The sequence below is a fragment of the Haliotis asinina genome, chromosome 11 (assembly GCF_037392515.1).
Source record: "Haliotis asinina isolate JCU_RB_2024 chromosome 11, JCU_Hal_asi_v2, whole genome shotgun sequence".
Classification (NCBI taxonomy): Eukaryota; Metazoa; Mollusca; class Gastropoda; order Lepetellida; family Haliotidae; genus Haliotis; species Haliotis asinina.
In genome coordinates, this window is record NC_090290.1 from 36,688,286 (window position 1) to 36,710,953 (window position 22,668).

The 22,668-nt window shown below is 38.3% G+C and overlaps 1 protein-coding gene across 1 annotated transcript; it reads right to left on the bottom strand.

Annotated features, from left to right (window-relative positions):
- Positions 1-1,287: 1,287 nt before the first annotated feature.
- Positions 1,288-21,943, bottom strand: LOC137256249 (protein Abitram-like). The gene is made up of 5 exons (XM_067793978.1): positions 21,781-21,943; positions 19,107-19,158; positions 17,926-18,055; positions 17,167-17,313; positions 1,288-1,585 (listed from the first exon to the last, which is right to left on the bottom strand). Exons 1-5 carry the CDS (start codon positions 21,890-21,892, stop codon positions 1,448-1,450), a joined length of 579 nt encoding a protein of 192 aa, XP_067650079.1. The 5' UTR covers positions 21,893-21,943; the 3' UTR covers positions 1,288-1,447.
- Between the last annotated feature and the right edge of the window lie 725 nt (positions 21,944-22,668).

Consider the following 22,668-nt stretch of genomic DNA (forward strand, 5'->3'; position numbering starts at 1 on the left):
AGCCGAATACTACATTCACTAATAAATGATATCTTTCCATGACACAAAGTAGGGTTGAAAAGGTATGTCGCGGTATTTATCGTCATTTCTAGTCAAGTCAAGTCATAAAAGTATAATTTTGTTCATTCAAAATAACACAGATTATGGTTACTGTTTTCGATGTTACCAAAGAGTGTATGGTTTGGATCTTGTTTCTTCGTCAATGTTTGTGTTTTCAGGTTTTTTTAAATTTTGATCATATCCCATATACCGAACCGAAACTGGCCGAACAGAAGGCCTCGTACCGCAACTCGTACCGTACAGTGGTTAGAGCATACTACACAGACGTAGATAAATATGACATTACTGACGATGGCGTTGACCACTAAATCATTTAATGATAAATATACATGTGTTATTAAAGAGACAAGAAATTATTAAAGAAGGAATCTGCATCTGAATCCAACTCTACAGTGTCCTTCCTTTACGTTCATGCACCAAAGTTATATCTGACAAAAAATGAAACACTGTTTCTGAAATTTATACATAATTCCGAATATTTCATTTTTCGAAATGACTTGAACTAAGCGATTATCTGTTCCAGAGTTTGTTTTATCTTATATTACCCGAACATTTATTCTGGTATTTCCACATTTCCAAATGGCATCATATCCCAGTCAGAATCAGACAGCGGAATCTGGTAAAGTAGACTTAATCATCATGTGTCGTCGGAAAGATTTGATTTATTAGGTAATTAACTGTGAAGATGTGAGTTGGTCAACAACACTCATCTTCCACACACCCAGATCATAGCAAGGGCAGGATGAGGTCGCCCGGTAACGGAAACTGGCTATTAAGTCACCCTTCTACACATTGCTTCATTGGTACGCTTAGTATGTAATCAGTCTTCACATGTTTTAGTGCTCAGGTGGTATTACCTTGCAAATACCGTAAGAAGATGAGAGGAAGATACTTGAAAACTCGTTAAAACAAATGCAAAGGAGAATTAAATATGGAGAACTTTTAAACGTCAAATAACAAATATGTTATAGCGTTGGTCCACCAGTTACGAGATCAAGTCACCTAGCAAGTCACCAAAACTGACAACCGTGCCCTGTTAATGGCCACTTGCAGCTACCCATGGATGTTGAGCAGCTTGTCCAATCGGGATTCTTACGTCAGGATATGAGAAGATATGCCTACAAAACTGTATTTTCGCCTTGAATAGTAAATAGATGGTATGGGTCAATATTTTGCTGGAATATTGCAAGAAGGATGCAAAATATCACAAGAAAACAGGACATCCTCGAGAATATTATAAACAGAAAAAGTAATATCAGTTTCTTTACTTTCTTGCAATACAAAAAATAGGTTGCATTTTCCTTCCGTAGCATAGGCTGAACTACAAGTGTGTAGCAGATTTCTCCTGCCATTCTCTAATCCACTCAAATATATTAACCGGTTACGATCAAGTGTCACCTGGAGCCTCCAAATCTCGCTCAGCCATTTTGGATTTGTAATCTTCGTGTGAGAGTAATGACTTCATTTCCCTCTCGAATTCATGCAGGCGTGGAAGAACGACAGCAATGTATCCTTCGGTCTGAAACTAAAAAGTAAAACTTAAGCCTGAATTAAGCGGCAAAAGCATAAACGATAAACGTACATTGTGCGATTCAGAGTATAGCATGTGCTAATGGACGACACCGTGTTTTTACGTGAAAGGGTGTTTGTATCATGCACCACCGGTGCCATGCATTAAAATTAGATATAAAGTCAACTTAACCGTCCGCCAGAAAGGACATTGGAACATATGGAAGAGGTCAAAATAAGGCACTGTATCGAACATTTTGGTGTTCACTTATGCGTACATTGCAAACGACTGCATACGAGACGGGCGATCATAAATGTTAGCGCATACAACACAGAAACCAACCCCTGATAACAAACAGCGTCGCATCGAAATAATTTCGGAAGAACATCTCGTGTAACTGCCAGTCTCGCTTTCGATATTAGTAGATATATAAAGACTTTGTCACCAGAGGACGTACATGACTTATATGATGCGCGCACCTAACCCCTGCAGCTCCCCTCCTCACATATCGTCTTTCATCATGTAATTGAGCTTATGCCACCAACCATCGATAATTCGCTTCTTAGTCAAATATATACTTGGGACTCTCACTTACAGAAATTACAGGTTGAGTGAACATTTATATCAATATATAGGTTGAGTAAACATTGATATCAATATTGTAAATAATAGTTTTATTTCTCAGATGTTTTTGTTCCACCATCTATAGGTTGTCTGCTTCTGAGCTGCTGTATCATCTTCCTTAAGGAATAAGACAAGAAAGACAATACAATGACGTCCAAGGAGAGTTATGATCTCCAGGTCAGATAGCGAAGACTCAAACTATTGCCAAGTTTAACGTCAGACTTCTCACTCCTTCTTGTATCAGACTTCATAAGTCAACAACAACATCACGCTGTCGTAGGTGATACGACCAGCCATCAATATGGTTTTCGTTGCTGATGTTTTTTTTCACTTTGAGATCACTTTACTAGGAAACACATTTATCTGTTTTATCCAACTAGCGGAAACAATGTCAAACCAGCTTAAGAAGCGCCCAGTTTGCAATGAAACACCAGAAACGTCAAATGTCAAAGTTTACATGGATGCATATATGGCAAGAAAACCATGCCGGTTGACAGCAATTTTCGATTCTTTCACTTTATTGCGCCTATTACGTTGTGGAATATTCTCTTGGCACTGAGATGTCATACATCCATTCTAATTTGACTTGATGTTGTGCAGTGCTCCTAAGTATTGATTTTCATCCCTGACTGAACACAAAGAATCATGTCCTCCTCCTACTCATTAACTGCCAAAGCACTTTATTACGATGAATAGCGCTGTCAATATTTGACACAAAAGTACTCAGTGAATGGTGTTTTCCGTCCAAGTCAGCATTTTTTTTCGCAAATTATCTGTTTACAAAAATAGTTGTTGTATAACGCCCGTCAGCAATAGTCAAGTTATCTCAGGTGAGGTGAAAGAAGACGTAACCTTGTGTTAAACTTACATAGTAGTGTATGTATGTACAAGTACGTTTACGAGCTTGTAATAACCAGGCGGCAATGGCGTAGTTCCACAGGTGCTGCCCAACATTATACTGACTCGAAATATATACTCCCCGTCATAAATAAAGGGTCAAATGTTATAAACAGCCCATGTTAAGAAGTTTTACACAGCCTTTAGCAATATTCCAACAATACCACGGCCGGAACACAAGAAACTGGCTTAACATATTGTACCCTTGGAGAGAATCGAACCCGGGTCCAGCGTGACGAGCGAAGAGTTTAACCAAAAGGCCACCTCACCGCTCCGGAGATAATAAAACAAAGAGTGTCACCACAATGTTTAATCTGTTGACAAACGTGACACATCGTGACATACAAACAAAAACAGCTCTAACAAACATCAGTTGTACACATCACACAATAAATCCGAAACTGTTAAGCATTGAATCATTACACCGTAATGGCGTAGCCTGTCAAGGATTCGAGTCAGGATCAGAACACCAATGATTAACAAGGAGATAAGGAGTGAGTGAATATAGTTTTAGCAATAGTCCATCAATATCACAAAGGGGGACGCCAGAAATAATCAAGTATTATTTGTCGCTTACTGCTACATTGTATAGTGATGTTTCCATGATGCGGTAACGAAAGCATTTGTCCACAGTACTAACTCGGTTTCAAAGTCTGCTTCTAATGATTATGTAGGGAGCCTATTGTATGCACTGAGTTCCGAATATCAAACAGTCATGTTTTATTCACTTATGCCTTACCAGAAGCCAACATTACCACCCTGTTCCATGCAGCAATACAAGATATACAAGTCCCGGCCTCAATCATTAGAAAAACAAACATGAAGTCGTTAATAGAATAATATCAGTTACAAAATAAACAAGCGGGCAAAGGAAATTTGTCTTCTGATAAATCATTTTAGCTGGAAATGAAAACGAAAAAGCAATTGAAAGATAAAACACATGGATGTTACACTAGAAATCGCACTGCAAGAAAAAATAATCACCTCTCTTATCGCAATTCTGAGTTTCCAATTAAAGTCTTATTAACGATGATAGATATCTAAAGAAACAAAAACAGGACTGCTCACTGAAATTGACGACGAACATGATATCACTAACTAGAAGAGAACTCGCTTTCCATACCAGGGTCATAACATCAATTTATTTAAGGTTCTTATCGACTGGAGGCTTCCAGGATATACATCAAGCAGCCCCAGGCGCATCGCTCCGGTGATAAATAACCACCGCCTCGCGTTAAGACATTGCGCGCTTTCTCCTTGAAAAAATGACAAGCACAAATTTGAAACTGGCAAGGGTAATGAGTTGAGTAAACAAATCACCCCTTCAGTTGCTACCATGACATACGTACATGGTTTTTGTGGAAGACTAAAGCGATGGGAGAATCTCTGTAGTCTTAATTAGGCTAACGAAGGATGTTCGTTCGCACGCTGCTATTAGTTAACATCGCTGACTTGACAGTGTTTAAACTATCTCCGTTGTAATGAGAGGGGACATTGAACCCATCCCAGTATAACCCGCTGGCACTTAACAAAATGACATACATCTGTGTCAGTAGTGTGTATAATACATCCACTAGCGAGTAGGGTCATCCGTGCACGAGGCCAGCTCTTCTCTATGGAAACCAGATGGCCATTAAATAAAAGGACTGGAATGATGATCACAGTTGCAAACGATTAATCGATCAATCATCAATAATAATTAACTGACGTCGGCATGTCAGTTTCGCAAAAATGGGCGTCATGGGTTGCAACCCAATACAGTATATGGACTTTATCAAGGCATACAGTGATAACCCTATATAACTTCCTTGTCCGAAAATCTCTTTATATACTCTCGATCTGAGTGCTTCTTGTGGTTACCGTACTATGTATTACATATTTAGATTTCTGGATCTACTGTTAAGTGAGTGAGTATAGTTTAATAGTTTTAGTAATATTCCATCAGCATAACGGCTGGGGACACCAGAAGTGGGCTTCACACATTGTACCTATGTCGGGAATCAAACCCGGGTCTTCGGCGTGATGAGCGAAGGCTATACCAAACCGCCCCGGATTTCCTTTGAAACAGTATCAGGAGGATCTACAAGGTTTCATTACATAAGTACTCAGCACTTCGTCTTTAAGAACGAGACATCCTTTCATAATGCTAACCCTTGTCATCAGCATTAATGGATAAATTATAATATCAGAAAACAAAATCCCCCCTGATAGCAACATGGGTGAGCAGGCGGGGTCAGACGGACAACTGCCGTACACCCTCCCATAGGGTCCCGGGGTAGAATAGGCCTTCAGCAACCCATGCTTGCCATAAACGGCGACTATGCTTGTCGTAAGAGGCGACTAACGGGATCGGGTGGTCAGGCTCGCTGACTTGGTTGACACATGTCATCAGTTCCCAATTGCGCAGATCGAAACTAATGTTGATGATCACTGGATTGTCTGGTCAGCACTCGATTATTTACAGACCGCCGCGATACAGCTGGAGTATTGCTGAGTGTGGCGTAAAACTAAACTTATTCACTCATTAGCCATTACATGCATCCAGGGACCAAATCGTAGTTACGATTTCATATCTGAATGATTAAATGATGCAAGAGTTCACCCTATCTAAACAACAATCATAATAGTGGAAGAATGTTAAGGGGGGGGGGGGGGGGGGGGTGCTGATGTGAGGCTATTTTAGTCATTGGGCTTCCCGAAGAACAAAACAAACATAGATGTCACCTTTTCCATAACGGGTATGATCCAACCGCCTCACATCACCCATTCACACCTACTTCAAACCACCACAAACCCCCACCAGCAACCCATTTGCTTAACATATCCAAGCATAATAAAGAATTCGTGTACAGTTAAGTACCGATAGTTTCAATACGGCACAAATATAACAGCCCCAGTGCTCTCTGTTGGTAAGAAAAGGGGCGTAAAACCCAACTCACTCTCAGCGAAAACGGAAGGTGGTTCGACACATCCACCACCCCAAACCATCTCCCCGGAAGCATCATACTGAAAGACATGTAAAAATGGCACATGGTCTTACCCTGCCGGATTCGTGATGATAAGAAAACCCATAACAAAAATGTAGTATGTGACAAATTGCGGCGTGGATTAGCACTTTAAAACCAGCATTTGTCCAGACTAGTGCAAGCAGCAACACACCCGCGCATGCACGTCACGATAGCAGTGCAATAACACTGAATGCAAAGTAAACCCTCACCTCGCCATGATTAACGATGTTATGTTTTGAGGGAGATCACTACAGATATTATTCCGGATTAAACACATTTAACAAGCAAAACGCTGAAGGGTTGCAGAAATCGATAAAGCTTTCTCATTAGAAACTTGCATTTTTTACGCTTGAGAGTTACATTTTTGGATAATGAAATATAATGAATTATCCCATCCTTTCTTTGAACAGAAATGACCTATTTATTCTCAATCAATATCGTCCTGGAACAAAGGAGCGGCTTTCAGTCCTTCGAGTTTCAGCTGTTCTGTAAAATGAAGGAGAACATTGCAAGATCTTAACAGCGAGTTACCACGTCATTATTGATCCCCTATTCAGATCAGCTCAACGTCATGCAAGAAGATACTCATTAATTGACATCATGTTTGTTCGCTTGATCAGGCCTCGACAACAGAGGAGGACGTCAACGATTCGGACAGAGTTCCCCCGCGTATTGTTTCATGCTAAAGATACAATTAACATGAAACAGGTGAGTTATATGCAAACATAAACACAGGGTCACAACTATAATTTGTCGGTCATCTGAGTAGTACATAATTAGTTTGTTCTTATGGCACCAGACGTGACATTCCTTGTTCAGTATATTTATATCGGTCTCTACGTCCGTATCACACAGTTTTCAGAATGGATCACAGTTTGGAAATAATTATTACACTAGAAGCATTTACTGCAACAGAGACGAAACAATAAACAGTCAAGAAACTAATAAATGTCATCAACCATAAAAAAGACATTGATACGTTGATAAATCGGATAAGTACAAGAAAGCAGGTTAGCCTTTGTCTTGGAGATAGTTTGCATTCAGCAAATAGCTTTTGTCTTGCAAGTTGCCTCTTTTTCTGCAAATGCAAATGATCTCTGTCTTACAGATAGCCTGTGTCTAACAAATAGCTTTTGTCTTGCAAGTTGCCTCTTTTTCTGCAAATGCAAATGATCTCTGTCTTACAGATAGCCTGTGTCTAACAAATAGCTTTTGTCTTCCAGATGGTCTTTGTTTTGCAAATAGCCTTGCTTTGTCTTGCAGATAGTGTTTGTATTGCAGATAGCCTTACAGTCTGTCTTGCAAATAGCCTTTGTCTTGCAAGTACCTTTATCTTGCCTTTGTCTTGCAAACAGCGTTTGCTATGCACATTGCGTAAGTCTCGTATAAAGTGCTATTTTGTAATCTCGTAGATTGCGTTTTTTTGTGTGTTTGTTTTTTCCGTTTTATTTTTGTTATCTGTAGATTTTGTGTAATTTGTATAATCAAATGGGAATAACACCTCGTACACAACGCAAAATAACCAATGTACACATCACAGTCTCCGAAAGGCGCCATGCTTGAATACGAGATTCTCGTGCAGCATTTCATATTGACGATACGAAGTTTGCCGTCCACGATGACCGTTCGAGTTTCTTAGATACCATCACTTTAATTCCCAGTATAAATCCGCGCATCAACATCCTGTCTGGAAAGATGCGATGAGCGAATTGTTTACACATCTGAAGAAACTAGTTCCTTGTAATTCATATTTATCATCTCATAATTGCACTCTGTTTGGGGTTTGCTTGGTCAAAGACACGTTGTCAGAGGTAACTGGAACTTTTTTTTAAAAATTTTTGTCATCACATATCGGAGGTGATTATGCATACCACAGCACGTCCCTGAATACACATAACCTCATGGACATCCAGGTCATAACTGGTGTTCCACAACCATTGCTTGTGCGTGGTAACACTCGCTGAATAGGTACATACATGTCTTCGTATCCCAAACGCGTGTATCGAAGCTCATGATGTCACTAACGGGATTGACTGTTGAACCCACAATCAATCAAAGTCAGCCTTTATTGCAGTGCATGGCGTTTAAACAACCGAACACAGCATGCATGAATGACTCAAAACAGATACACACAGGTTCATGCATGTCGCGACGTACATGCAGAGATCATAGAAACATGTTGCATGTTGGAAACCAAACGACACACCAAGTTGGAAAACCGAATGCATCTTCCAAGTTGGCAATCAAATGCAACCGAAGGCCAAACACACCATCCCTGTTGGAAATCAAACGCAGAATCCAAACCTTCTGAAAGGTTACACCAGCAGCCACTGAATTCCCCCAAACCAAGTTTTTGTAGTTTACGAGATTTTATAAAATTGTCTCAATTACTTGTGATCATGAACAGAACGATGCGAGGGAGCGTACCAACTACGGGGGTAAATATTCTAGTTTGGGTCACCCGCCGATGTCAGTACACAGATATTTCAACACATAAACGGATGTGGGGAAAACGTAGGCGATCTAGAATGAAATATCAGGCGACATTTCCTGCAATTTATTCCATTTAAAGTTTCAAAAAGAACCAGTTTAAATTACATTTAAGTGCTATTTGCGCACGAAATATACCAGCTTTTTTTCGTATTTCGTACAAACATGATTATCCCTTTTAGGGACATTTGTGTACGTCTGCGATGTGTCCAAATCAGGTCGATGGGCTGGATACTAACAATCCAATATGAATGAGCTTCCAAAGCAGGAGAACTGTCATTGGCTTGTTTGCTGGCTAACGTCGTTCTCAACTGCCCAGGCTTATATATGGGCCACAAAATACAGTGAAATTTGTTCTTTGGGAGGCATTTTTATGATAAGCATTTGCATGTGCATAAGCATCCAGATCACCGTTCAAATACGTCCTCTCTCACTAAAAGAACAGGTTATAATAAGGAGATCAGCGTACTGTCAGTTCACTGGTTACAAAACAGAATCATTGATTACTGCCGACTTACATTAACCTTCAGTCTTTATTAGGTTAACAGAATTCTGTTTTTTTCGCCGGCATCAATATTTCAGCTCTGAAAATAATTGAGACTGGACCAGACAAATAAAGAAACCCACCAAACATGGCTGCCAGATCCATTAAGTTGCGTTTTACGACCCGCAAAGATTGTTGGCAAACCAATACCAACACGGATTCTCCATAGGTTCTGGACACGTTTTGCCCCTAGTGGCATTCTGTTATGAAACATATCAACATAGTGGCGGCTACGAGCTGGTAGTACTGTTTAGGTTAAAGCCTATCACAAATGAGTGAGTGAGGGTTTTCCAAACAGCTCTCTGTTTTCAAGTTACGCCAGGTTTCCCCGAACCTGAATAATGGTACCTTAAAAGATGACCTACGATCCCTGTCACAAGTGTAGAGACGCAATTAGGGCTCTATCGCCAGGGCAATCTACTCTTATGTTAAAGGACTGTTTCTACATTTCATTTTCAGGCATACCCGACGTTGGTGCTTTAAACATCGAACCCATGTTGGGAATCGAACCTGGGTCGTCGTACTGACGGGCCAATACTTCAACTACTACTACACGGAGGACCCAATAGAACGCACAAGCACAACACCCTGTGGGAAGCCAAGAAACACGGTGGCAATAACAATGAAAATACGTCATTGAATAACGACACTCCCATTGCATAGGGTCAAAGCCTGGGGACTGATCACCATTGTGTGGCTGTACCGACACCTTTGAGAACAGTACTGAAGCTGATTTAGACGGGATCATAAGCCGTCAGAAGTTGTCTCCCTTACAATGCAACACACAATGTAAACGTGATGTGTCTTGATCAAGACCAGGAGTGGCCGAGTATGCATTTACGCTTATTTCATCAATGTTCCAACAATATCACAACTGATTACATGGTTTCATTGATAAAAGCCTTAACCCACTGTAAACCTGAAGGCAAAGTATCATACTGGATAGTGATGTGTTTCAAGTATTCTGTTAGATACACATTGTTGTTTATTCGAGGAGCATGGAAAATTGGAAGTCTTTGAACATTGGAATGTTTTCCTGAATATGCACAGATAAGCATATGTAGTTAATATTTATCTACCGTACAATGTTTTATTTCACAAAGAAGAGGTTATGAAACATGTTCTTATTTGTTATTTCTTATATTTGGAATGATAAGTAAAGGTTTGGGAACGTACCGGATATCACTCACCTCTGGGAACAACAGAAATGTATGGGTAATCAAATCATCCTGATAACAAAAGCTTTAAATTGTAGGCTTGCCAACTGCCACTGCCATGCTTACACTAACCACAGTGAGTGAGTGAGTAGTGAGTGAGTGAGTGAGTGAGTGAGTGATACATGTTTACCATTCTTGTGAAATCTTCTTGAAATCTATGAGCACAAGTGTACCACTGACAGAATCATACACACATCAAATCTAGGATTAGCATCCATCATTGTGCATTCTGTCTTGAGGAATGTAGGAGCTGTACTCAGCCATTTGTGGCAACTTAGACAACTGAGCCACAAGGTATGTCCTGACATACAGTGAGTGAGTTAGTGAGTTTAGTTTTACACCGCACTCAGCAATACTCCAGCTATATGGCGGCGGTCTGTAAATAATCGAGCCTGGACCAGACAATCCAGTGATCAACAACATCAGCACCGATCTGCAACTGGGAACCAATGACATGTGTCAACCAAGTCAGCAAGCCTGACCACCTGATCCCGTTAGTCGCCTCTTACGACAAGCACAGTCGCCTTTTACAGCGAGCATGGGTTGCTGAAGGCCTTATCTACCTTAGAAGCAAAATACCAACAGATATAATAAAAAATATCATCTCAGATTTTCCAAAGCATTATCTCTCTACCCATACACTATTTAAAATGAGACGATTTACAGAAAACACAAATGACGTTGCACATAATATTACAAATTCATAAATTGCTCTGCACAATATGTAACTAGTTACAAAATATATATTAAACATTTAAACTAAATACCCCTTTTGTCTCCCCCGTTAAACATATACTCTATGTGATTTGAAAACTTGATTATTTACATCAATAAAAGTATTCATACACCATGAAGTACCTGAGGTAAACATCTTATCTGACAACAGATCGTAACACACTAGAAACAAACATTGAAACTAAACTCATTATGGTGATGTTCCTACTTGAAGAATTTGACTAAATGGCAAAAATCCAACTAAACAAAGTATTCAAATCCAACCTAACATTGTGGCAAACTATCACATCTGTGCAGCCTGTATACCAAGGAGAAAAGAACAACTCATAGTCTGTTTGCAGTGAAAACGTAGCAATGAATTTCACCTTAAACCAAAAAGGAAACCAAATAAAGAGAAAATACGTTTGGGAATCGTCATAATTGTACCTTGCAAATTGAAAATTAATATCTCAAAATTTTATTCAACTTAGGATAAAAGTTGTTTAAAGAACAATCATAACTACAAATTTTTATTGGTTTGTATTACAAAGGGTAAGTGCAGTAGTTGGACCAGTGTAACAAATGCAGCAAGGTGAACTCATAGATACCTGTATGTATGAGAAACCTGGCAAAAATGTTGGCAAGGAAGAGTGCACAGGGAAGTCCTCACCCCCATTTTCCCCTTTCAGATAATTGAGAGTGGCAGAGAATCTCAATTATGTCCAGGAATGAGATAAAACGTAAGAAGTGAAAACAAATTACGACCTTCATCTGACACATGGCTCTTGAGCTTCAAGAGGACTGAAAAACAGTGAGATATGATGCCAGATAACTCCTAACACTGTTCCTGTTTCCATTGATCAACAGGTCCAAGCTATGTGGTGTTACTGACACTGTACATGCAGTGCAGGAAGATTAACAACATTCTCCACATTTCAAGTTATTTCAAGATGGCAAATATATATCGGTGAATGAGTTATTAAATATATCTTGAAAAAATTAACGAGGCAAGAATATACTTGACGTAGATATTTTCATCATGTGAGTAATTCATTGCCAGGATTAGATTACAACATCCCAAATTTGCCCAGGTCATCGCTCTTCCAGTATAAAATTACATACTATTCTGCTGTCAAAGGTTACAGCTTAATATACAATGTATGTTCAAAATGAGTAACTGAGTTCAGTGTTACACTGCACTCAGCAATATCCCAGCTATATGGCTCTGGTCCGTAAATAATCGAGTCTGGACCAGACGATCCGTGCACAACAGCATGATCAATGTCGACTATCTAAGGACCTCTTTGTTTAATAAGTTAAGAGCATGGGAAGTTGGTGTTCTCCTAATTCATATAAGACTGTAGAAACACTGGAGATGATTTAGTTTGATCTGGGGTCAGGCCTTGTCCCACTATGTGGTCCAAGATAAATTTAACACTCTCTTTACAATTTAACGCTCTCTTAACAAACGGGTTATGATAACCACAGGGATGATATCACTCTATGTATAAGAAGCCAGGTGTAGGTCTATTGGGGAACTGAAGCTGGGCCTTTGCCGAGAAGAGCAAAAGCTTTAACAACAAGGCTACCCCAAACACTTTTATTAATACAATTCCAGTGTCTTTCTTGCACATGTGCATGTCATTGCATGACAGTATTAGTTATGAATAAACATCAATCAGCAAAAACCTGCGGAAAAAACTCTTTTAAGCTGGTGATTACATTAAAAATGTACATATTTCCATTATAATCGATAATCCTTCACCACAAGTCCTCCAATAACTGACAGTGGATTTAGATTCCAATTCCCAACACTTATTGTCAGTGTGTGGGTCCATTTACCGGGATTTGGAAATGTTTGTGCGTTTAGGAAGATAGTCTACTCACTGACACCATGAGCATAAGGATACAATGAAGTGCATCACACAAGTTAGCAAGTCAACCAACCCAATTACATTACAACTGGTAATCTCTTTAGAACAAATGATGAAAGCATGGAATCTGAGAATGAGAAATCCGTTTATTCACCACAGTCATGTAACCACCATGCCTGGGGATTTTACGGTCTGTTCACATCCACTCAACTTGGTTCAACAGTGACTGAATAAACTAGGGTGAAGTGCTACAGTCAGAACTGATGATCTCACCCATCTTGCATGCAAGAGACAATAGACTATCTCACATACATGTCTCTGACTGAGTCCTCTCACGACAAAAATACATAGACTGCTGAAGACCTTTTCTAACACAGATCTTCACATGGAACTTGTAAGTTCATTTCTCATAGTATAAATAATATTAATGATAATAAAACCTGTCTCATGTCTTATCTAACTATGGCATGATGAATTTCAGAAGTGCACAATCACTTAGAAGATGGAATTTGGAACCCTGGAATACCTGCCAACTATAAAGCTCACCTATTCCAGTTATCTCATCAGAATGTCTTGGGACCAATCATTAGCATATCTTCATCCAAGTAATGACTGAGGCCATAACTATCTAAGCTATTTCAAACAGCTAATGTTTTCTTTGCTTTCGTATGTAAACAAACAAATCAAATATATCTCACAGACTGACTTACTGCATTCTACACATATTCCAAGAAGAGAGGCATAGACTAAGACATAAGAAACATCTATTTCTTTCATGCTATGATTGCCATGGTGACGTCACATCTCCGAACACTGGTTAAAGGAGTTTAATCCTCTGTGTAACTGTACTGATAATACAATGTGACACCGAGATTGACATCCAGTGACTGAGGGAAAAAAATAACAGCGCCTTGTGCATGTACTAGTTACATGGATACATATGCTATTTAAATATGATAATAATAATATGATATGATAGCTAAATATGATAATAATAATCAAATAGTTTTCACCTTATCTTTTGTCTTAATAATAAGCCCTAAATAATGAGGGATGTCACTATTATATGACAATGGCCATCTATATTTACCATTTTAGTTAAATCCACATACAAATGCATACTCACCATAGTGTGACAAAAACACTGGCCAGCTAGCCTGTGGCTAGTAAAAATTCAGTCTGGTCAGCAAATCTCCACAGCTACTGGCCCTATGGCTGGTAAATTTTCCAGGCATCATTGTATCACGCTTGCCATTTTAAGTTATAATACAGGATATTGTTTACAACACAAGTGCCTAAATGTTGGTACCTCCCTAGCAAGAGCGAGGGATATAGAGAATACTACACGAGGTCTCATTACATATGAATTATACAAAACGAGTGTCCTTGCTATGGTATCGCTCGGTCAGATACCATGGGAAGGCCACGAGTTTCGTATAATTCATATGTTTTTAATACCACCGAGTGTGGTATTATATTTATTACCCATGTCTTACATGCATTAAATTGACAAAATAGTGTATTTTTCCTATATTAATGGTTCCGAACAGAAACCGGTTTAAGAAAGACAATGTGGAAGAATGTTCTACTGTTGTACACTTTTAGCATGACATCACACGGTAATGATGTCACTACGCCTGCCCCCCTTGGTAACCGATGTCAAGATGCATGTTGGTGGTCATCACCTTGTAATCTCTGGTCAAGTCATTATGCCATAAGTCAATGCGATATGACGCGTGTGACGTACGACATTAGTATGCAACTACCCATACATTCACCACGTGGGTAATAAATACCAATATTTAGGCATGAGTGTCGAAAACACAGTATGCTATGGGCACGAATATAATATTCTGTTTATTTCCGAAGTCGTCAAATTGAGGAAAATGAACCCAAATCTGCTTTCATGCATAGGCTGGCTACCCGTCAGGGCCGCATGTTGAACACACGTCACAGAAGAAACGTGATGTCATAGCACTGTTCATGACATAACGCCAACATGACAAAGCGATATTTTGCCCCAGGATATTGTATGGAAAATGTGAACCCCAATATGTCGTCTTCGTATGTAATAGACTGGTATACACTTACATATAAAAAGCATGTAAGATTTGTATGGTTTGTATGGTATGCTTCTGATAAAGAAGCCTCTTGACAGAGGTGGAAATAATCCACTGCCTGACATCGCAGTCAAGTTTGTTTTTTTTCTGTAGGGCAAGCAAATTTGTATATCAAACTGTACCAGATTCCACTCATCCTGTATCTATGCTTGAGATATCCACTGCACCATAGTATTTTGAAAAAACATTAAACTTATGAAAATCAACATACATTTCCAAATTACTTGATCTGATTGCAGTCTGAAGTTTCAGATCATAATAATCAACTCTGTTGATACTGCTGACTCCATGGCCACATCATAGTAGAAGCCTGTTTTTTTCAGCTGTACTTCTTTCTGAAATATTATCACTAGCCATATAGAAATAGTAATATGTATAACATTAGGCTATGATACAAATTTCTACATATCTGCACCAACAGATGCTGGAAAGAAAACCTGACAACTGTGTATATTGCAAATAGTGTTGGAAATCAGAAGCCAGATCTGAGAACTCATGGTGAATAATTATCAAATATAATCGAAATATATGCATTTTTAATGGTATTACCAATTGCAAGGAATTCCCCTAGGTTTTTTCTAAATAGTGTTTTCATAACTAATACTGTCATCCAATGTAAGAAACAGGTGCAAGAAAAACACTGGAATTTTAATTAAACAATGAAAGTGGTAAACAGTTTTATCAGTATACTAGTCTCTCATTATGTGCACAATAGATGTATTCATAGACAGGATACAGTAAAATTTCTTGTGGTGATGAATACGAAACTATGAATACATTTAGTGGAGCTTTACACTGTTTGTTACAAGGAAGGAGTGCAGAGAAAGGACCAGCCAGGTGTGCGAGAAAGGATGGACAGCACAGCACAGCACAGGCGCATGAATCAAAAACTTTGGTGGCATTTGTGCACGTGCTTCTCGAACACCTGGCTGTCCCTATCTCTATACTCCTCCCTTGTAACAAACCGTGAACTGTGTCAGTATTTTTATGATAGTTTGTTTAACAACTTAATTTTTAGGATAAAAATTCTGCAAAAACCTCAGAGAGTTGGTATAATGTTTTAATTATGATCAGCATTTCATTGGGTATTTTATGTTTAATAGTTTTCGAGTTAGATTGCAATTCATCGGCCTGCTTTTCCGTCAAACGCACTATAAGTAAAGGTATGATGATGAAACATCTCTCTTTTCTTGCGAAAATGCTCAACTTGCCAGCGCATATGCACAGCAATGAACTTCATTCCAGAAGGCTAACACCACCAAGGCCTCATTAGCAGCTGTGTTGAAATATACCAGTGCCCGATGCCCAAATTCTCAGATTGGTCAGGTAAATATCCACATTAAACTTCCCTTGGGAACAGTAGTGCTAAAACTACTGACATGTTTTGATATATGTATTGTGATGATGAATTGAATTGCTACTAGCTTACATCAGTTGTTTAACATAGATAAAAATTATTTGCAAACGAAACCAAATTGCAATTTGTGATACAGTGAAATTAAATATTTGGTCAAGTGGATATGGGAAGTTTAGAGAACCTGTGTCCAGTGGAGTTTTGAAACTCTGGGCCTCTGTGTTAAACTACAGCATGGTATGAAGCTGGGCAAGCATAATATACCCAGACCAGTACAAGCAGTAACACACAATAGTTTGTCTCACAATCCCTGAACTATATTATTTTCCCTACAACTTTGCCCTCCCTGCAATGCAAAAGCCCTAAATGAGGTAAGTCGATTCTCTGGTCTCACTTGGGCTCCCTTACTACAATTCTTCCTTTGTTACAAATAAAATTATATATACTTATAGAAACAAATAAGGAAACACATGAAAGTACAAGTGTTACTTTATTTATTTCCAGAACTCCACCCACAGCGCAATATACACTTTGTTAAGAAACCTGGACAAGAATACAGGAGAACTTCTACTGTCATGTTCCATGAGTATATATTCAGAGACTAAATACTGAACACACACGTCTGAACACACACATACATGTCAATATATGGTCTTGAAAGCAATGTTAAACCCGATATCACCTATTTGAGACCTGCTCAACTCAAGAATACTACACAGAAAAACAGGAAAGAGAGATTATGAAAAAAACTTACCTTATCTACAACAAGATTTGGTTTTTGTGACAGATGTTCATTGACCTCAACCAGCATTCCTCTGATGCAGCTATATACAGTGTACTCCGACCCATCATCACATGTGATTTTACACAGTGGCGAGTTGGCTTTCAAAATCTGGGCCCCCTGAAATGGAGTATCTTCATGAAGCCTTCGATCCATGTTCCTTTGTAAACTCATCATCAATATTGTATGCAGATAACCATCCCAACAATATCACACAAAAGATGTCAGTAAACAAAGCACATCCCACTTTCAAACTGATCAATCGGAGTGTAGCTTACCAAATGTAGGAGATAAGTATCAGAATATGTTTTCTTTTCATGCACAGTTCAGTTAATGTTTACAAAAGGTTCCACGGAAGTCACCTTGCTATGGGATGTCTGTAGTTTCTTAGAGTACATTAGCAAGCACCATTGATAATTTGATCCATAATGATTTTAAATTGAATGATTTTTATAAGATTGCTGCCATAAATAAATTTTCTTTAGTATGATCCTGAAAATGAATCAGTTCCATGGCAAAACACATCAGTAGGAAAACTTGTCAAAATCAGTCCCTGTCTGTCAGAATATCCCATAAAATAAAACACTGTGTAGCATACTAAGTGCTTGTCCTTTTCGGATGATTTGTAATCATCATTTCATTTGATTTTGCTTCATGAATGATTATTCATGATACACGAGCACCCAGCATGAGATAAACAACATTTAGATAAATAATAAAAAGAAGACTCACTCTTTTTGATTTTCCAGTTACTTTGTTGTCAAGTCTGTCAAGGTTGTCATTTACTTTAAAGTTGACAGATGTGACGGTTTTCTTTTGGGCAACAACAGGATGAGATTGTGCTAATGTGATGATGCAGATTCTGAAAAAGAAAGATGAATGTACATATACACGCTATGTTATTGTGTATAGTGTGTATTTAAAGTTCTGTGCACCAATAAATGGCATCTTATGTACCAGCTAGGAACTACATTATGACACTTTAATATAATCTATGTATTCATTCCTGACAGGTTTCAGTTTAAAAGTCACATGCAACCTAAACTACAATTTTGCAGATTCTGATACCTTTTGGTATGGACTTACAGAAACAAATCATCAAATATTCAAATTCAGTTTATAAAGTTGAAAAATAACATAATGCAAAAAAAAACACGAAAAAGTTTCCATTACACTTGAGTGCACACCCACTCACTCTGACCGGGTTCGGTCTCCCTGGTGCTTCATTTCGAGGGAAGTAAACCAAAGTACAAAGTATTGCACTTTTGATTCGGGATTGCAGGCTTATAATTTTGTTTATTTGCTATTTCACAATTACCAATGTATATTATATGTCATGAATAAGTGACAATTGTGTTTTAGTTATGTTTGTTTTTTTTTTCATTGTATCTGACCTTTAGGAAGCACAATTTATGGCTGTCAATTCTTTATTGTGAATCACAATAACGAAGTTGACATGCACAATCTTGCTTTTTATATGCATGCCACTTCTAAATGTCCTTCAAAGATTAGATTTCAGGTTAGTTAACACACATTTCTTAATAACAGTCATTATGAAAGTGCTTTAGCTTTGGTACAGTAACCTGGGCAAAATGAATTGAAAGTAGAAAATCATGGTTTGGTTGGATTGCATTAAATACCATTTTAAACTACATTCCATTTATATCAGAACCCGTCAGGTTGGTTTGGGAGGAATGCCCTAAACAATGCAAGTGTAAGATGTTTACAACAAGAAAATGGTAATGTCAAACCACGAAACATAATCACTGGGAACTAAAACTTGAATCTTATGTTTCTTGTACATTCAAGGCAGTACCCAGCATAGTAAACTGACTGAACCACCCTTGCCCCTATTGAAACCTGACAGTTTCGCAGATAAGTTCAAAAGCGATGACCAGAAGAAAGAGCATTACCTGTTTGAATGGGACAGTACACAGTGGTCTTCTCTCTGCCTCCCCTTCACATCTATAATACAAGGAACCAAAAACAGAGGTATACATAAAAGCTGGGCAAAAGAAAGGTACTACCTGGTACTTAGGTAGAGTCAGGCCCATCCTACACATCTTGTAAATGTTCTACATATCTTCAACAACAAGAGTCTTTCCTAGATATCCTGTTTGATATTGACAGAAACAAATATAATGCAAATGAACTTGAATTTTCACACTGAGGATGGTTTTACATGGCACGTAGCAGTATTCCACCAGTATCATGGACAAGGAAACTTTGCACATTTACATTACTAACTCATCACACAGCTAATCTGTGGAACATTCCTCCAGAAAAATCCCATTGAATTCAAACATGTGTTTAAGCCATCAAATATTCACAGATATTCTTGGTTACCAGAACCAAATATTAACAAATATTTATGCTTTTTTGAAGGGTGTGTCTTGTTCCAATGTGAGATACCCTAAATGGAACAAGTACTGGGTTTGCAGTATTGTAACTCATGTTAATTTGTCAAGGCTGCACTCAGCTATATCTATTACATACCAAATTTGAGTGGCAGGAGTTAAATGGTTATTGTTGGGACAACTTAGCACTATTAACATGGGTGTTCCATATTGTGCATCAATCACTTAACTATAATACTGTATTCATGAATGATTATTCGTATTCATTACCCATATTCATGATACATATTATATTCGCCACATAGTGCATTCGTTGCAGCCCTAATATTTGGGTGCAGGCTAAAACGTCACCACAGCAAAACGGCACCTGGCGAAAACGTCACCGTTTGGACAGAACGGATCCTTCCCTTGGTAAAAACGTCACCAAATACAATTTTAAAAAGGATGAACATTGATATGATGACTTTATTGTATTGGGAACTTTGGATAAACATTTAGTGTTTCGTAAATAGACTTTGTGAAATAAAAACATATATATTAGGTAAGTAGACGTTATTGGATTGTGAACTTTGGATGAACGTTGATATGATCACTTTAGTGTTTCGTAAATAGACTTTGTGAAAACATATATATTACCTAAATATAAATAAAAAATATATCAGGAATATATCAGGTAAGTATGCCTATCAACATTCAACACTAACACTCACCAATACTGCAAGCACTGGAAAGTGTTTCCCAAGCTGCTTGCATTATGCTTAGATAATAAATGCGTCTACTCTGCCGACAATGATTGGAAAGTGCTTCTCATACCCAAGTTGCTTGCATTATGTTTAGATAATAAATGCGTCTGCTCTGTCGACAATGATTGGAAAGTGTTTCTCATACCCAAGCTGCTTGCATTATGTTTAGATAATAAATACGTCTATTCTGCCGACAATGATTGGAAAGTGCTTCTCATACCCAAGCTGCGTGTAGTATGTTTAGATAATAAATGTGTCTACTCTGCCGACAATGTTTGGAAAGTAAAAACATCGCACCCTTCATACTGTATTTAAAACACAGACATGTACCCAATACACATCATTCATCACAATGTTTCACCACTGTGTTGTATGCGATAAGACTGTCCGAAGAAATAAACATGCTGTGTCTTGCGACCAGTGTGAGTTATGGACTCAAAGAGTTTGTGGCACCGGTATATCTGCATCACGCTACTGTGAGATATGCGCAAATGAAGAAGATTTTTCCTATGTATGTGTTCGGTGTGAAGGGAATTCCTTTGACAACATGCTGGACACCGTCAACTTCCATCTAAGTCTGGAATAAACTGCCTAGTCAAATCCCCCAGAAGAAGAAGCTATGGATCTGGACGCCGAAGTAAGGGCTATTGATATATCTAACATAATATATCATCAGCGTCACTGCCACCTCCAGACGACCATGATGACCGTGAACGAACTACGATTGAAACCACCATACTCGATCCCCCTACAGCTGATATTCCACTGTGGAACCAGTTCAAGGATGGTGATCTCTCCTTGTCCCAACTCCTGACGAGATGTGCGGCAATTCATGGGCCCATCCACTGAGTTAAAATGCTTGATAACTTGAAATAAACATTTAAACATTACAAACAATTAAACCATAAAAGTCAACATAATAATAAAGTCAATAAAGTTAATATAACAATGTTTGATATATGGTGACGTCTTAGCCCTTTAATCAGTAGCCGTTTTCGCCAATTTGGTGCCGTTTTCACCAAACGATTTTGGTGCCGTTCTGCTGTGGTGCCGTTTTAGCTATAACCCTAATATTTACATAGCTTCTTAGTTTGGTTGTTGTTGTTTATTGCCATACGCATCACTATAAATGCCATATGGCAACTGTCTAATAAGAGACAATCAAACCAATTCAGCAAGTCTTAGCACCCTTTCTCTATACCCATGTTACTTAATGTAAACTGCATAACACATAGTAAACTACAAGCAGTCAATCGATGAATCCCACCTATTAATGCCAATTCTCCGTCTAAGCATTGGCTACTACACAACAGACATTGCTTAATCATATTTGATTTCTTGAATAAATGTTAATAACAGTAATAGTAAGAGGTGAGCAGTGCACATGTAGTATTATTACGATTTTACAGTTATCACTGGTTTGATGTAAGTGATGAGTTACCTCCCTTCTAATCACAAGTATATTAAATTTTACATGTACAACGTACTAATTTTAAACCGTTGTTCAAAATATCTTTCCACAACAGAAGGGGGTCTCTCGGATCCTTGAGCTTCGTCTTCTTCAACTTCCATCTTCGCATTTGGCTCACTACTGTTCATTTCGATCTGTAGAAAGAGGTTTACCTCTATTCCGGAAGTCAATACTTTTTTAACTTTGTATTAAAGAAGACAAGCAGGGGGGTAACTCCTTCCTGCTTCAAACTTTCTCGCAGATATACAACGGAGACGTGAAACGCCTATATGAATAACACCTTACTCACGTTAGTCGTCTTTACGGTCAAATGTGAATATTGTGCGAGAATTTCACAGACATGTTAGACTGCCTACTGTACAGTAGATCCACATTTAAGCGATATATTTTGAATTTTGAAGTTGAAGAAGATCGATGGACATATGGCATGCCCTCTAGCCTCCAAGGGTTTAATACGTCTTTAATAGTATTCAATATTGAGTATCAGCTATGCGATATACATTATATGTCTGACACAGATATACCGATATACTTACAACAATCAAAAAAGCAGAACTATTTTTGAGAATGAGGACGTTGGAAATAATAGAACGGCCAAAGTTTTCCAGGAATGGTTTAGCGAGCAAAATGTTATCCTCTATAGGTCATTCAGCAGCTCGGGAACGAGAGGGTCACTATCAATGAACAATCTAAAAATTCAAGACACTACGTAAGTTTGATATATGAAACGTTCTTAGTCTCTTTAATGCATGTATGAAAAAGAGCCTTTAGTCTGGTAGGTCTGGTAAATTATTGAATGTTATTCTTTTCAGTTGATTTTCTGTAATCAGTGCTTGTGGGACAAACCTGTAGACTATAGTCTGGTTCATAATTATTGAGAATATTTCTTCTTAGTTTGAGCTAT

Bases quoted from the DNA above. Each gene is read 5' to 3' on its own strand.
- LOC137256249 (XM_067793978.1), bottom strand. From the start codon at position 21,892: ATGAACAGTAGTGAGCCAAATGCGAAGATGGAAGTTGAAGAAGACGAA. The intron at 18,056-19,106 runs GTAATGCTCTTT...TTTCTTTTTCAG, and splicing joins GTACTGTCCCATTCAAACAG to AATCTGCATCATCACATTAG. The intron at 17,314-17,925 runs GTGAGTCTTCTT...ACTCCATTTCAG, and splicing joins TAACTGGAAAATCAAAAAGA to GGGGCCCAGATTTTGAAAGC.